We start from the raw sequence: 16,300 nt of genomic DNA, 5'->3' as shown, positions 1-16,300 counted from the left end.
GACAGGCTGGAAGTGCACAGCAGTGTCTGTGTGTCCATCCCTACCCCTGGACAGGCTGGAAGTGCACAGCAGTGTCTGTCTGTCCATCCCTGCCCTGCACAGGCTGGAGGTGCACAGCAGTGTCTGTGTGTCCATCCCTGGACAGGCTGGAGGTGCACAGCAGTGTCTGTCTGTCCATCCCTGGACAGGCTGGTGGTGCACAGCAGTGTCTGTCTGTCCATCCCTGGACAGGCTGGAAGTGCACAGCAGTGTCTGTGTGTCCATCCCTACCCCTGGACAGGCTGGAAGTGCACAGCAGTGTCTGTGTGTCCATCCCTGGACAGGCTGGTGGTGCACAGCAGTGTCTGTCTGTCCATCCCTGGACAGGCTGGTGGTGCACAGCAGTGTCTGTCTGTCCATCCCTGGACAGGCTGGAGGTGCACAGCAGTGTCTGTCTGTCCATCCCTGCACAGGCTGGAGGTGCACAGCAGTGTCTGTGTGTCCATCCCTGCACAGGCTGGAGGTGCACAGCAGTGTCTGTCTGTCCATCCCTGGACAGGCTGGAGGTGCACAGCAGTGTCTGTCTGTCCATCCCTGGACAGCTGGGGGCACCAGTGTCTGTCTGTCCATCCCTGCACAGGCTGGGTGCACAGCAGTGTCTGTCTGTCCATCCCTGGACAGGCTGGGGTGCACGCAGTGTCTGTCTGTCCATCCTGGACAGGTGGGGTGCACAGCAGTGTCTGTCCATCCCTGCACAGGCTGGAAGTGCACAGCAGTGTCTGTGTGTCCATCCCTGGACAGGCTGGAGGTGCACAGTAGTGTCTGTCTGTCCATCCCTGGACAGGCTGGTAGTGCACAGCAGTGTCTGTCTGTCCATCCCTGCACAGGCTGGAGGTACACAGCAGTGTCTGTCTGTCCATCCCTGCACAGGCTGGTGGTGCACAGCAGTGTCTGTCTGTCCATCCCTGGACAGGCTGGAGGTACACAGCAGTGTCTGTCTGTCCGTCCCTGGACAGGCTGGTGGTGCACAGCAGTGTCTGTCTGTCCATCCCTGCACAGGCTGGTGGTGCACAGCAGTGTCTGTCTGTCCATCCCTGGACAGCCTGGAAGTGCACAGCAGTGTCTGTCTGTCCATCCCTGGACAGGCTGGAGGTGCACAGCAGTGTCTGTCTGTCCATCCCTGCACAGGCTGGAGGTGCACAGCAGTGTCTGTCTGGGGCTGGGAGATAAAACCAGCACTGGGAGAGAAAAGAAACAATGGGAAGGATTCCACTGATTGATGAATGGAAAAAGAGATTTGCTTTTACAAATAAACTTTAGGTTTGCTGATAAATTAAATTGGATATTGAAAGATGAAAGAAACAATGGAGAAGAAAAACCCCTAAATTCTGTAAGAATTAAAAATTAAAAGGGAGGGTTGTACATTAGAGGGAAATCTTTGGGAAACCTTCAGTATCAGGTCTTTTGGGAAGTCTGAACCTCTCAAGTACCTCAGAAATGGGGAAAGAGAGAAGGGAAATTGGGATAAAAAGGAGGCTGCATCCTCCAAAAATCTGAGAGATCCCAGGGGAATGCCCCATGGCCTCTCCTTTATTCAAATAAAACCAAAGGGCTCCTCTTCTCCTTTCTGAACATAAACCTCTGATTTTGTGGATGAATTTTCCTACCATCACAAAAGCCCATAATCTGTAATTTCTGGGGATTTTTGCCTCTTTCAGGAAACTGAACTGAGCATGTGAGAGAGAACCAGTGTCAGCCAGGGCAGCTGCTGTGCTTTTCCTGGTTCTCCCATGAAATGGGATTTCAGGGGCTGCTGTCTATCCCTGGCTGGATCCCTCTGGCATACAGGGGAATAATTAATGAAAAATTAGTGATCTGCATTTCTGGGCTCCTTTTGCAGACAACACTTGATTAATCTCCAGAGTCATTGACCCAAACAAGAGGAGATTAACCAACATCCTCATCTGCCATAAATCAAACAGGCAGGGAGCCCCACCTCGAGAGACAGACAAACAGCACAGAGCCTGCACTAGGGTTTAGCCTACATTATTCTAAATCTAATTGAAGCCAACACCAGGACTCTGAAGATGGATTTTTTAGGCTGCATTTCAAGGTACCACAGTCTGGGATGTGTTGCCTGCTTCTCCCACTGCATCTCCCTGCCATTGTCACCGATTCCTGTCACACACAAAGAAACCCAGGCAGCTGGGGACAGTGGCACCAGAGATCCCCAAGCCTGCAGAGGTTTTTTTGGGAATGCCAAGAGCTGTCAGCTCCACTGGGGAAAGATAGAAAATAAAATGTAATCACCTGCAAAAAGCCCAGCAAGACAGAAATCAGAAGGATTGATGAAAATTCCCCTTCCTGAGGGAGGGATGCTGCAGCTGCCAGGAGCTTGTGATTCCTCTGAGGTCTGGTGTGAAAAACGCCAATCACTTGGTTTTAAAATTCTAAAAGTTTAATAGTAATAAAATGGTTATAAAAATAGTAATACAATTAGAGTAATAATAATTTGAACAATTTGAATTAGTACAATATGAGACAATAGAATCAAAGAGTTACGGACAGTCTGGGTACCTTTTCTGGGCAGCACAAGCCCGAAAAAGGACACAGTTAACAGAGGATTAACCCTTAAAAACAACAGCCTGTTGCATGTTCATACACCTCACCCATGATGCATAAATTCCATTCAAACACAGGATTCAATCTGAGCAGTGTCAGCTTCTTCCTCTGAATCCTGAGGCATCTTCAGGGCTGAGTGAGGTGGGAAGAAGTTCATTTCTCCTGATAATGGGGCAATAAATTCTCTTTCTCTGAAAGATTCAGGTGTCCTGTGGCTGCTATCCCACTGTGAGTCCTTTCTTTAAAAAAAAGTATCCTACACAGCATAGTTTCTATGTTAACATTTTGTTATAACCTAAAACTATATTTACCACACTACTTCAGAGAATTAATACAGCATCACTTTCTAACACAACACATATAATATTCATTTGAATATTTGTGAAAAGCCAACCATAAAATACACATTTTTCTCAGCTGGGATGATGGGCCAGCAGCAGTTTGCTCTCTGCAGGAATGCCCAGGCTGTGCTCAGGTTTGGGAGAGCTCGCTGTAATTTGCAAATCAAAACCAAACAAAATCAGACAAGGAAATCTTTTCCGGGGACATTCTGGATTTCCTCGGGCTATAAAAATGTTGAAGCCTCTAAACATCTCAGACCTGTTCTCCTGCATTCCAGGGCTATCGCCTACCTGTGCCCTAAGGCTAAGATGGAATCACTCTCACACCGATTCCTCCTGACATTCACAAGCTCCTTAAAATAAAAATAAATCCCTCCCCACATTGCTTTTGGCAAGGAAAGGAAGCAGATAAGGAAACATAAACGGCACTTTTTCCAAGGATAACGTGCGAGAGATGCAAATGCACAAGTGTGAAAGACAGCCCCGACTCCGAGGCATTGGTGACTGTTGATCTTAGCACCATCAACATCTTTTTGTCGCAGATGTCATCACAGAGGTGAAGCCAGCAGCAACTGTGACTCAGGATGGCAGCGTGGGCTCTGCCATGACTGGGAAGAGATTTCTCCCTCTCTGTTCTTGGAGCCAGCAGCCCCCAACAGCTCCTCCCAGAGCTCTGCCTTGGGAGCAGGATGGAATTCTTAGCTGCCAGGTGATTCTGTGGCTGTTCACCAAGTCGTGTTGGTGTCTGATAAAATTCCAACCCCTTTAATTGGCATTTCCTCGTTGGGCACGCAGGATGAACCAGATGCCTTGGGGCCAATACTGAGAGCATCCTGAAGAGGAAAATACAACACACTGTGCATCCTGAAGAGAAAATATCAACCCACTTGGCATCAACGGGGTAATTTCTCTGTTGTGAGTGGTTTGCCTTGTCTGTGTCATGTTTTCCTGGATGGAAGCAGCTCACACTAAATCCAAACTACCTTTGAGACCTTTCTGGAAAGTCTTGTGTAGATGAATATTCTGATTTCTCGTTCTTTGGACAAAGAATTAAAATTTAAGGCCGTAGGAAATGCCATTTTATCCCAGATTTACCTTCCTTAGCATCCTCACAGGAGCCAGTTCCATCCTGTGCAGAACAGCACAAGAACCATAAAGCAGAACCATAGCTAAGGGCCCCATGAAGCTGTGCTACTCTGAAACACACAAAGCTCTAATTTTTAATGCTTTTTTTGTGCCCTTAAAGCACCGTGAACAGGCTGCAGGAAGGAGCAGGCATTTGGCAGCTGATCACCTGGCAAGTGTTAAAAGGAACAACTTCTGTAGAGCTCAGGAGACTGCCAAGGTAAGATCCATCTTTATCCTCTGGGTCTTTCTGCTTGGCTGGATTATATAATTCGTTTATTCTTTGGACAAAGCGTGCAGCAATGTAAATATTGGCATCAATAACAAAGGGAAAAGTGGAAACCAAGAACACTGGTTGCTCCAGTTTGGTGCTCTTGCACTGGATTTGCCCTTTCTGAAATTCTTTCCTTTGCCCTCCTCCTTTTTACTTCATTTACTGTGAAGAATGATTAATGCTCTGTGTAAAATTATCCCCTGGGTTTGTTTGTTGGGGTTTTTTTGTGTTTTAAATTACAAACACATAAGGTCTGGAGAGCTTTCCCTATCTGTGGAGCTGATCTGCCACCATGGAAAAGCTGCAGGCGCCGGGTTTGGCTCTGCAACAGGAAAGGGAAACCTGTCAATCCACATGAAATGCTGAAACAGCAACTGAAACATTTGCTTTTCCCAGCAGGCACCCAGGGCCTCTCTGAGGATTAAACCTACTGCTAAATTTAGCCTGGGCTCACTGGAGTCAGTGGCAGAAGTTATCACATCAGGACATCTCTGGAGGGAATGACTCTGTCCCTCAAGTCTGAGCCCCTGAGCCCTGGCAGGCTCCTGTCCTGGGAGGATTCTGTGGAGCCAGAGACTCCAGAGGAATAATTAATGAAAAATTATTTATCTCCACACCGTGGGATTCTTCAGAGGATGTGAAAAAGCTGCTGTCATCAGCCTGTTCAGAGCAGAATAACCCTGGCCTGAATGGCACAGGGCAGGATGGTTAAACCTCCTGAAACATTGCGACCCATTCTTTTCTGGGCTGTTTTTTTAGTGCAAGTCTTTCACTGACCTTTTCCATTGGTGGTTGGTGCCAATGGAAATTCCCTTTTCCAGTGCAATTTACACTCTCATCTGCTCTAAGTTAAGGAGTGTTTATGAACATTTTGAAAGAGAGGGAGACAAGACCCTTCAAAATAAAAACAGGCTTTGCAGATTCTTGTTTGGGTGGATTGGTTGTGTCTTGATTTCCTCATCATTCCACCTCTGAGCTGTGGAAACAAATCACTCCATCCCTTCAGGAAACACCCCCCTCCCATTTTCTTTCTGTTTGGAGCAGAGCCTGAAGGAAGGAAGGGTCTGGAAAGGTCAGGTGGAGCTTTCCAGAGGTGCTGGAGCAGCCCTGTGTCCCCACAGCCCTGGTTAAAATGTGCAGCTTTTTCAAATCCCACTTTTCCTTCTTGGGATGAAGGACACCAGGCTGGAATTGAACCAGGCTGGCAGTGCTGAGCCATGGAAATTCAAGACAAGTTCCATCTCTCTCACTGGGAAAGGCTTCTCCAAATGGAACTTGTGATTCCTCTGGGGCTGTCTCAGAACGAATCCAGCTCCTGCTGGGTACTCTGAAGGTGTTCAGAGCTTAAATTTGAACCTCCTTTGGAATTGTTCTTCTCTCTGTGTTTGATTAGAAGCTGTGATTTGACTCAGTTTGATTTGATTCAGAGTTCCAAAAACTCTGAAAAGCAAAGACTGCAATCAAAGAGCAGAGCAGCAGCTACAGGACCAGGCTAGATATTCACTTATGCAGAGAAATTTGATTTTTTTTCCTGTTTTAAATACTGATACTCCACATAAATCTGCTGGAACTGTGTGTGTATATATATTTATCAGTCACAGGTGAATGCCCTCCTCCCTCTTTCAGTGACAAAAGGAAAAACAGAGACAACTGGTACAAACACCAAAGGAGGCAATTCCTTTTCCAAGGAATAAGGACATTTCAAGAAAATTTTCAAGGAAATAAGGAAATGTCTCATTTCCTTCCCTGAAATCCGAGGATGTCTGCTCTGAGAACAACACCAGAAACACCTTTTACCCTGTTATTTCTATTTATCACAAGTTCAGACACAGCTGTAGGACATTAATCTGACCTCCTTCTTCACCCAGAATCACTTTGTCCCCAGGTCCTGGTGCCACAGAGCTCCTGTGTGGCTGGGAAGGGTAAAGCAAACCCAGAGATTCCTTCAGGTACCACTGGACAATCAGAGTCACTTCACAATTTTTATTTGTTGACAGCTTTTATAAAACAAAATTCCCCTTGGATCAGACATCTCATAAAACATTTATTGAGTCTCGTGCATGCTCGTGACACATCAGGATCCAGCAGAGCAGCGTCTGCAGGAGCAGCCAGAGCTGACAGCAGAATTCCTGCTCTCTGCTGAAGGGGAGGGAAACTCACAACATTAAGGCACTGTCAAACCCCAAACCCACACATTTGACCTTTCCTCCTGGCTTTCACCTGCTTGCACACAAGGAGGGTTTCTCATCTTGAATGAAGCAGCAGCTGCAGTTTGGAACAGGGACACACACCCACACAAACCCTCACTTCTCTCCAATCCTGTTTCCACTCCCAGCAGCAAACCTCAGTGCCAGGGATGGAAAATGCCCAGTGCTACATCCCCAGGCTTGCCACTCTCCCTGTGGTGATCCCAGCCCTTGGAAGATGCCATTGATAAGAACAAAATCAGTCAGAAGAACAGCTTTGAACTACTCTAAAAGCCAGTGTTCACTAATGAGCTGACAGACCCCTCCTGAGCCAGGCAAGGCAGTTCAGATTCTTCACTCACTGGGCACAAGCTGCATCCACAGCCCAGCAGTTTGGCCCCAGGGGACCTACAGAAGGCAATCAGGATTTTCAGCTGATGTGCTTTTATCAGTCCTTTAAGGTAGTTTTTCATCAGCTGGTGTGAAATGCCCTGCTTCAGCTTTTCTCTGTGAATTTAAGAATATAGGAAAGGTTTCTTCCTGCAGCCAAGGAGTGTTCAGGCTGTCCTGGAGCACACCAGGATCAACAATTAGAAGTTCCAATTGCAATGTCAAAAAAAAAGCCAGATTCAGGTCCTTGCCTTAGGTGCCCTGGCAATTATAAATAAATATAATAAATACTTACACTCACACACACTCCTCCTGTATCCCACAGGATTACAAACAAACCAGAGCCATGCTTCTCCCCTGGTTCAAGAGGATGAGGTTTGGGGGGGACTCAGCAATGCCACACACAGCCCAGGATGGTGACAGTGCCAACAAATGGCACTGGGAGCACTTCACAGCTTCAGAGCTCTTGCAAACACAGACTTGGCTGAGCAAATGCAATGTCCTGACCATCAGAATCAGAGGGAACTGAGGTGAACAGGGTTTGGCTCAAAGGCCACGTCCTTATTGCATTTAAAATGTCACATTACTTGGAGATATGGCAGGTGTGGGAGCTGGGAAAAACCAGAGCAGGCTCATACCAGGCCATTTAATTTCCTCGAGTATGAAACCTGATTTCCATATTGTGTCTTAACAGTTTGCTGTTTTGGCAGACACTGAAAAGGTCAGTGAAAATTCAAAGGAACTTAAAGAGTTGCAGGGGCACAAACCATTCCCCCCCATTCATAAATAAATACAGTGAAAGATTTTACATCAATTGAAAATGCTGATCAGATTTGCTGACACTTTGGGAAGTGGCACCCACTTACCACCCTGGTACAAACCTACAAATCCCTGAACATCTGATCAGAAGAGAGAGGCAGAGACCAAGAAGCAAACAGCAGCACAGAGAGCAAAAAATGAAATTCAGGGACCCAGCTGGCAGTGTCCTGGCTTCCACCTCTCCTCTGGAGTCTGAGAGAAGGACTGGAGCATAAAGGAGGTCACAGGTGGCTTTGAGACTCAGCTCTGGAAGAATTTTCTTGCCCTATTTTCTGCGCCGTTGCTTTTTTACTCAGCTTTTTTTGCCTTCCTTTTCCTCGTGCCTTCATTCAGCTCCTCTTTGGACTTGGCAGGAGGAGGAGGAGGAGGGTGGGAAACCTCGTGGTGGTCGTGGTGGTGGCTTGGGTGCCCACTGGAGACAGAGCCAAAGAGGACTGGGCAGATGAGGTTTTCCAGCGGAGCAAAAGGCGAGGCGTGGGAGTGAGTGGCCGTCATGAAAACCTGCCAGGCAAGAGGGAGCACCCAGAGATCACAGAGAGCAGGGAAACACTGACCACTGAGCACCCAGAGATCACACAGAGCAGGGAAACACTGACCACTGAGCACCAGACCAGAGCAGGAACACTGCCACTGAGCACCGAGATACACAGAGCAGGGAAACACTGACCACTGAGCACCCAGAGATCACACAGAGCAGGGAAACACTGACCACTGAGCACCCAGAGATCACAGAGAGCAGGGAAACACTGACCACTGAGCACCCAGAGATCACACAGAGCAGGGAAACACTGACCACTGAGCACCCAGAGATCACACAGAGCAGGGAAACACTGACCACTGAGCACCCTCCTGACCCCAGAGAACGTCCCTGCTGCTGCATGACTCGAGGCACAAGGAGCTGCTTGTGTGATGGAGAATTTAGCACTGAATTTCCTGAGCAGATCCTACAGCCAGTGAATCCTCTAGTGGCTCAGGAAGGTGAATATTCCCACCTGAGGTTTGTCATTTGCTGGTAACAAAGCTGCTGTAAACTTACCTTGCAGACTATCATGAACATGCTGAAAAAGAAGATGAGGTTGGCTTCAGAGATGGGGAGCCAGTGAGTCTGCTGCAGAGTGAAGAGGACTGTGCCATACAGACTGGCCTTTGTAGGGCTGCAAGAGAAAGAAAGAGGTTTTCTGGAAGGTTTGCACCCAGCCCTGACTGGTTCTTTCATTCCATTCTTTATCTGGCTGGGAATTTCCAGGCTGCTGACTTACAAGGACATATGAAGAATTTCGTTTGTTTCAGGCTTCCAGACCCCACGCAGCAGCTGCTCAAAGTTGGACATCAAGGCCACACCAGAACCTGTGAGAAAGAGAAACCTGTCCAAGAGCTGGAGCTGCCACAGCAGAGGGCTCTGGATCCTCAAGGGGACAAAGGGTTCTTGACATTCTCCCCAAATTTGGAAGTTAGCCTAAGCCAATAGAGCAGGGCAAACGCTTCCCTGACTTTCTATCAAGTGGATCCTGACTCAGGATAAAGGCATTTGCCTCTTGCAGTTACTGATGCTCAAATGCTTGCTCCAAACACAACCTTAAAGGAAAACTGACTGGCAGAACCCTCTGAAAAGACCCAGGTGAGGTCAGAGATCTCAGGAGAAAGAATAAAGAACTCCTGACTCCAGCTCTTCCACCACTCTGTGAGGCAGCACAAACACCTGTGCAGTGAGAACCTGAGCCCACATCTGTCACTGTCATATTTTCTGAAAAAATCCCTTCACCAGGATGTCTTCTCCTGGGAAGCTGAGAAGCATCAGAGAAAAATAAAAACAATATTATCTCATTTGCTTCTCCTGTCTTTTGCTGCTTTGGAATGTGGTTGGAGATTGTTGGTTATTTGATTGGTTTCATGTGGATTGTTTTAACTTAGTGACCAATCACAGCCAGCTGTGTCAGGACTCTGGAAGGGGTCACAGGTTTTCATGATCATTCTTTGTAGCCTTCTGTCTGTATCCTTTCTCTATTCTTTAGTATAGTTTCAGTATAGCATTCTTCAATATAATATAATACCATAAAATAATAAATTAGCCTTCTAAGAACATGGAGTCAGATTCCTCATTCCTTCCAACCTCAGGGCACCCCAGAAAACACAACACACATCCCCTCCCTGCTGCTCCCCTTGAGCTGTCCCCACACTGTCCCAGCCCTCCCTGCAGCCTCTGGAGCATCTCAGGTGTCACCTTTGAGCCATCCTGTGGCCATCATGACAAACCAGCCGTGGTGGTAGAGGTGGTGGGCGTGGTGCACCCCGGCCGAGATCTTGCGCACCCGAACCACCTCCTTCATGGCCACCAGGATGAGCTTCACGGGCAGGAAGCTGACACACTTGTAAAAGAGGTTCATGGGACAGAAGAATATCAGGTACCTGCAAAAAGAGCACAGGTTTGTTCTGGTCTGGGATGTGCAGAGAGGGGTAGTGTGGTGGATTGAGTTATGGCAGGTGAAGGGAGTGAAGGAAAGTCTAAAAATAAAATATTCCTGATTTCATAGCTAATCCTGAAAGAAAACCAGCTTGCAATGAAGCCTCTCTATAGCAAGAACTGAGTGAGCCCTAAAAAATTCAGACAGCCCTTAGTACTAATACTCCATCTTGAAAAAGCCCAGTAACTTTAATTCAGAATTTTTTAGAAGTTCGTCTTGTATGGTCCAGAAGCATCAGCTCATACAGAACAAGAAGCTACATATACTGAAATGCTATTACAGACAGAGGACAGATTTCAAATACTCTTTTTTCCACAAGACTGCCATATTTTTCAGCCCTGAAATAAGATCTTTCTCCTTTTTTATTCAAGTATAGAAAACTAGATGGCTGAGGGATTTACTCTGAGACTTCTGTTTATGAAAACTTCATTTACAGTGTTTCCCAACAATGCTCATTCTGCCAGGCAAAAGCACCTACAACCCACACACACTGGGGAAGCTGAAGGTTCATTTGTGCACACTTCACCAACACAACAAATAAAATGGCCCCAAACCTCCAGGATGTGCCACCCCTTGCCCTGTGTGGGATCCGTGGGTGCTGCTGCTCCTGCCTCAGCAGCGGCTGCTATGAATAGAAGTGCCCCAGCCCAGATAATCACAGCATTAGGCAACTGGGCAGGGAAACTGGGAACCAGAGCCAGGAGTGCAAGAGCCTCAAAGACAGCCTCATCCCACCTCTGCTGTCCCCAGTTAATCCCAGTGAGATCAGAGCTGTGTCCCAGCATCTCCCCCCAGACCTCGTGCCACATCAGGGGGGCTGCAGGGCACTCACCACACTGCTGTGGCCAGGATGACACTGGAGTTGTGGCTGAAGTAGGCAATGGGTGCCTCTCCCAGCAGCAGATCAGCCAGGATGTAGCTCCCAAAGCAGTGGAGCATAGCACAGAGCCAGGAGGCAAAAGGGCTCTTCCGGGACATCTCCACGGCTCCTGTGAAAAGAATTGGGAATCACGGAGTCACCAGTGGTGGAAGGGACCCTCAAGGCCACCTCAGTGAGCAGATGGATCTAGCAATGAAGCAGGAACTTCAAGACCCAGGAAGAGAGAGGCTCGAGGTGCATGTTCTCCCACAAAGCAACCCAAAGAAAAGGGCTTGTAAAAACAAAATATAAAAAGTGTGAAACCCAAACAAGCACCAGAGATGGGCAAGAAATGATCACAGCCTGCAGGCCCCCCCAAAGGTCTCACACGAACAGAGTCATTAGAAGTTGATGAACTGGCTGAGAGATTCTCTCCTTTATTCTGCTACCATAAAGAACATTTTTTTTCCCTTGAAATCAATTTCTTTTTACAGTCTAAAAATAAAATGCATACTGGTACCATTCTCTCCACTGCTTCAACCTAGGTGCCCTCTAGAATTCATGAACAATCTGTTCAGCTCTTTCATTCATAAGATAACCTGCAAAAATAGAACAGGAATTCTTAATCTTTATTTGAGAGAAGAGGATTTGAGGGTTCTTCCCCGCTCCTGTGCTAGTCTGGAAATACTTTGTGGTCTCCTCCCACAATCTGCTAGGGCCTTTTTTTAAATTCCTGTAGCAATTTTCATCCACCTTTGTACTTTTTCAGGGAAACCTGCCAGTAACATCAATTCTGTGAGGTTCTTTCATCACCTTAAACTGCTCCAGAATCCTTTGTGCAGCGTTTCAGATACAAAACTCTGTTCAGTGAGCAGATAAAGAGAGAAAATACTAAAAACATTGTCAACATGATTACCTGGTACACCTTAAACAGCAGTAAGTGGATCAGCATGAGCCAAAGCTGTGAGTGCTCAGGCTCTTCCATCCTCGGGGACATTTGAACCAGCTGAAAACACAGAGGCAGCGAGACAGCTGCAACAGCCGAGACATGAAACTGGTTCTATAGGAACCTGAGGTTTAGCTTGAGGCTTAAATTTAGTAACACTTGTTTTTCCTTGGCTCCACGAAGCCATGCTGTCTCCAAGGGGGAAACAGGACAGTTCTGTCCTGACACTGATCCCCAGCCCATAACTGTGGGATGGGAGCACTGCAGGAATCTGGGGAAAAGCACACCCCAGCCTTATCCAGTCCCAAGTGGATTCCTGCGCTTGCATATGTTTAAAAGCTATTTTTGTTCATTGTTGGGTTCAGGACTCCATGCTGGAAGGCAGCTGGGAGTGCTCAGGCCTGGAAAGGCAGCACTTGTTTACAGGAGTTTAACGGGAACAGCGTGTGGATTGTACAGCTCGGAGGTGGCAAAACATGAGGTTGGAAAATCATTCCCGAGCCCGGGGTTGGTTTTCCCTTCAGTCACTGTGCAGTTACCGTGAAACTGCTCAAAACAGAGCATGAGGAGTGCACACATTGTCAAAAACAGAGGGAAAGGGGAGTTTGGAAAAGAGGGAGGCACAGCCAGGCTGTGACAAAGGCAGAAGGTGAAAGCCAAGGCACAGGTCTATCGATCTGTGCAAGATAAACCCAAGAGAACAAACAAAGCAAGGTCAGTGACGGTTCCTGAGAACAGCTCAGGGCATGGTCCAGAGAGTGGGAAAAACCAAGGTTTTACTTCCAGTCCTTTTGTATATAAATAGGAGGAGGGTACTGCCACAAAAATATTCAAGCCAAGGGATTGGCCAGAAACGCAACTCTCAGTCCTGGGGTGGCAGCCAAGTGACCGAACTGAAATACCTCAATGCTGCCGGAATCCAGCCTTAAATAAAGGATTATTTCTCAAAATCGGAGTCACGGGTTCGTGGGGGTTTTCCCTGCTTTATATTTAGGCACAGGTGTCGGAGATGCGACATCGCCTGTCGGGCAGGCGGCAGGACCTGTCGGTGCGGGGCAGTGCCAGCACAGCAATACCCCCGGGGCCCCCCGGCCAAGGGCCGCACTCACCGGGCTCGTACTTGAGGTAGAGGACGGAGATGATGAAATAGGCGGTGTCGAACAGCGGGAACACCGGCAGCGCGGCGAAGGCGGCCGCCAGCTCCCCAAGCGGGAGCGCCTCCGCCAGATCCATCGCGGCCCCGGAGCGCGGCTCTCAGTCCCCGGTTCTCGATTCCCAGCCCCGGCCCGGCAGGCCCGTCCGGGCTGCGGGGGATGCGGGCGGAGCGCCCGGCGCTGCCCGGGCCGGGCCCCTCGCTGCCCGCGCTGTCCGGGCGCGGAGCCGCCGCCGCTGCGGAGCCGCCGCGGGGAGCGCAGGCGCCGCCGGCCCGGGCCGCGCCCGCCCCTTCCGCTTCCCCTCGGTCCCCGGAGCCGCCGCCGGAGCCATGATCGGGGATCTGCTGCTCTGCGGGTACCGGGGCCGGGAACTGGGAGCGGCTCGGCCGGGTTAGCCCGGCCCGGCTGTGCCTGACCCTGACCCTGTTCCCGTCCCGCTTCTCGACCCCTTCCCCCCCTTCCCATCCCCGTTCTCCCTCCCCGACCCGCTTCTCCGGCCTAACTCCCTTTCCTCTTCTCCCTTTTCCCGTCCTTTCCCTTTCTTCCATTCTCCGTCCTCTTGACCCTTTCCCCGTACCCCTTTCCCGACTTCTTTAACCATCCCCGACCTTTTTCATATTCTCCATCCCCGTCTTCACTCCCCTTCCCTCTCCCTCTTTTCCCGTACCTGTTTCCTTCTTCTCTTTCCTCGTCTCCCTTCTCCGTCCTCATTCCCCATCCTTATCCCCTCTCCTTGCTCCCCTCTATCCCCGACTTCCTTCCCCGTCTCTCCCGCAGGACGCTGCTGGTGAACGCCGGTGCCGTGCTCAACTTCAGGCTGTGAGCGACCGGGGAGGGCGGGCAGGGGAACGGGGAGGGTTTTTTGGGGTTCACCTGCCTGACACAACCCCTCTGTCCCGCAGGAAGAGGAGGGACACGGAGGGATTCGGAGAGGAGCAGAGGGAACCCACGACCGGTAATGGAGGGGATGCGGGAGCCGGGCACAGCCTTGCCCTGGGCCGCCAGGACACGCACAGGAACGGGCTTTTCTGGAGGAAATCCTTGGCCAAACCACAGCTTTTCCACCCCTTTTTGTTGGATGTGAATTGCTGTGGGGCTGGAATAACTGGTTTATTCACTTGTAAACTGAAATGAGAAGAAACACACAAAAAGCACATTTCTTTCAGCATTTTTGACCTGTAGCTACCTGTGCTATAGAGGCAATGCTCTGCTCACTCCCCGATTGCCATTTCTGTGTGGATCCACTTGTGTTGCTCCCTAGTAGCTCTGTTTCCTGGTTAAAAATCCCAGAAAACCTTTTTTGGTCTTCCCTTTTTCACAGTGTGACACCTTTTTATAATTTTTTGGTAATTTTGCCATGTATCCTTACAGAGTTGCACTGAGCAGAGCATCCATCCTTCACCTACAACCTCAAATTTCAATCCAAACTTTTTGTTGTGTTTTTTTTTTTCCCCCTCTCAGAGTTGCTTGTGATTTTCTGGCAGAGCTGAAAATGTGACTTGTCAGGTGTGTTTTTCATATTAAAAGCTTCTCCTCTTGATTTCTAGGTGACAATATCAGAGAGTTCTTGCTGAGTCTCAGGTACTTCCGAATCTTCATTGCCCTGTGGAATATCTTCATGATGTTCTGCATGATTGTGTGAGTAACCCTGTGCAGCATCTTCTCACTTGGCTGCAGAACATCATATATTGGCACTATTCTTGCACATATATCTCTTTTCTCATCTGTCTCTCCTACTTGATTTTCCCATAATTCTTTTTCACCTCACTTCTTTATTTCAATTTTCAAATATGGGTTGATCTCATGGGGTTTCTCTTTGCTAATGTGGGCACCTGTAGTGCATGAAAACCACCTGTGCCAGCACCTGAGCCATTCAGCATCAGGCAGAGCATTGTTTGTTGGGGGTTGCTCAAATCAAACATCACCTGGGTTTAAATTTGGGGATGTTTTTCATTTTGGGGTGGAGTGGAAACCCACCCACTAAATTAATAAAATGAAATCAGCCTTGCCCTGATGTGGCTGTTTCTCATCTATTTTTTTTTAACTTTTTTTTGCATCCCCCAGGTTATTTGGATCTTGAAAGCCACCCGTGGACACATTGGAAGAGACTTTTGGCCGGGAACAAACTTTTCTAGAAGTAAAAGATTCTGCTGCTCTCCAGCTGCAGCCCTGGGCCTGTGGGGAGCTGGGACACGCTCATCCCCTCCCAGGTTCCTGCTCTGCCAGGGCTTGGAGCCACAACCTTCACACAAATTATCTCAGCTTCACTGAAAGAGAATTTTGACTTGGTTTTCTAAGCTCAGAATGAGAGCAGAGGAGAATTGAAACCAGTTTTAAACCTCTGCCTTGCCAGTCCCAGCTGGGGCTGTGCCAGCTGGAGTTACCCCTGTCCGAGTCACACACCTGAGTTCTCAGTTTTGTGTAAAAGTTGAGCTGAGTGTTCTTGTAACTTCTCACTATTCCATTCGTTTTGTTGGAGGTGTAGAAAAGGAATATTCAAGAAAAAAAAAAATGCCATTCTCACCTTCTCCCTGTTTTTCTAGAAAAAAAAAGTTTTATAAATTAATATTTCAAAGATTTTTTTTTTCCTAAGCAATATGTAAGGGATTTTGAATGGGAGGAAATGGCAAAAATAATTCTCTAAGCCAATGATAAGAGATAACTTTTGAATAATCTTGGATTTGGTTGAATAAAGTTGTTCTATTTAAGGGTAAAATATATACTTGATGTCATGTTCATTCTGTTACAGGATAAATTGATTCTGTATTGGTGTATTTTGGGAAATTGAAGCTATTCCTGTAATCTGTCTGGAGTCCTGTGTTATTTATATTAAGTTGGGCTTTCTGACCACCAGCTTTTCCCCAGAATCACCACGCTCTTTTAAGAGAGTGGGGTGCTGAGTAGCTTTTAAATCAAACTGTAAACTGTTAGTGGGGCTTCCACAGCTTCAGTTTCTTTAGCTGTTGAGGAAAAAGACCTGATTTTGGTGAAGATTTTAAGGAATATTTTGAATTTTTCCTGATAGTGAGATGCAAGTGTTGGGCACCTGCAGCATTTTACTTGAGTCACCTTGGTTGAACTGAAGTTTTCACAGCAATGAAACATGACAGGGGAAGGGACATTTGAAGGAGGCTGTAATGAAC

The 16,300-nt window shown here is 48.0% G+C and overlaps 2 protein-coding genes across 4 annotated transcripts; one reads left to right on the top strand and one right to left on the bottom strand.

Annotated features, from left to right (window-relative positions):
- Positions 1 to 6,310: 6,310 nt before the first annotated feature.
- Positions 6,311 to 13,260, bottom strand: TMEM38A (transmembrane protein 38A). Of its 3 annotated transcripts, none has more exons than XM_050986234.1 (7): positions 13,113 to 13,260; positions 11,572 to 11,656; positions 11,031 to 11,187; positions 9,958 to 10,142; positions 8,996 to 9,083; positions 8,773 to 8,890; positions 6,311 to 8,237 (listed from the first exon to the last, which is right to left on the bottom strand). In XM_050986234.1, exons 3-7 carry the CDS (start codon positions 11,174 to 11,176, stop codon positions 8,025 to 8,027), a joined length of 750 nt encoding a protein of 249 aa, XP_050842191.1. In that variant the 5' UTR covers positions 11,177 to 11,187; positions 11,572 to 11,656; positions 13,113 to 13,260; the 3' UTR covers positions 6,311 to 8,024. The 3 variants fall into 3 exon arrangements, with proteins under 3 accessions (XP_050842191.1, XP_018777347.1, XP_009095125.1); XM_018921802.3 differs by having other exon boundaries at positions 11,578 to 11,656; XM_009096877.4 differs by lacking the exon at positions 11,572 to 11,656 and having other exon boundaries at positions 13,113 to 13,255.
- A 90-nt stretch (positions 13,261 to 13,350) lies between these two features.
- On the top strand, positions 13,351 to 15,877 carry SMIM7 (small integral membrane protein 7). Its single transcript, XM_030233697.2, has 5 exons — positions 13,351 to 13,512; positions 13,935 to 13,976; positions 14,060 to 14,112; positions 14,705 to 14,795; positions 15,222 to 15,877. Exons 1-5 carry the CDS (start codon positions 13,487 to 13,489, stop codon positions 15,235 to 15,237), a joined length of 228 nt encoding a protein of 75 aa, XP_030089557.1. The 5' UTR covers positions 13,351 to 13,486; the 3' UTR covers positions 15,238 to 15,877.
- Positions 15,878 to 16,300: the final 423 nt, after the last annotated feature.

Source organism: Serinus canaria, chromosome 28, assembly GCF_022539315.1.
Source record: "Serinus canaria isolate serCan28SL12 chromosome 28, serCan2020, whole genome shotgun sequence".
NCBI classification, from domain to species: domain Eukaryota; kingdom Metazoa; phylum Chordata; class Aves; order Passeriformes; family Fringillidae; genus Serinus; species Serinus canaria.
Note: the sequence above shows the minus strand (reverse complement) of the source record. Positions and strands in the feature narration are given on the sequence as shown.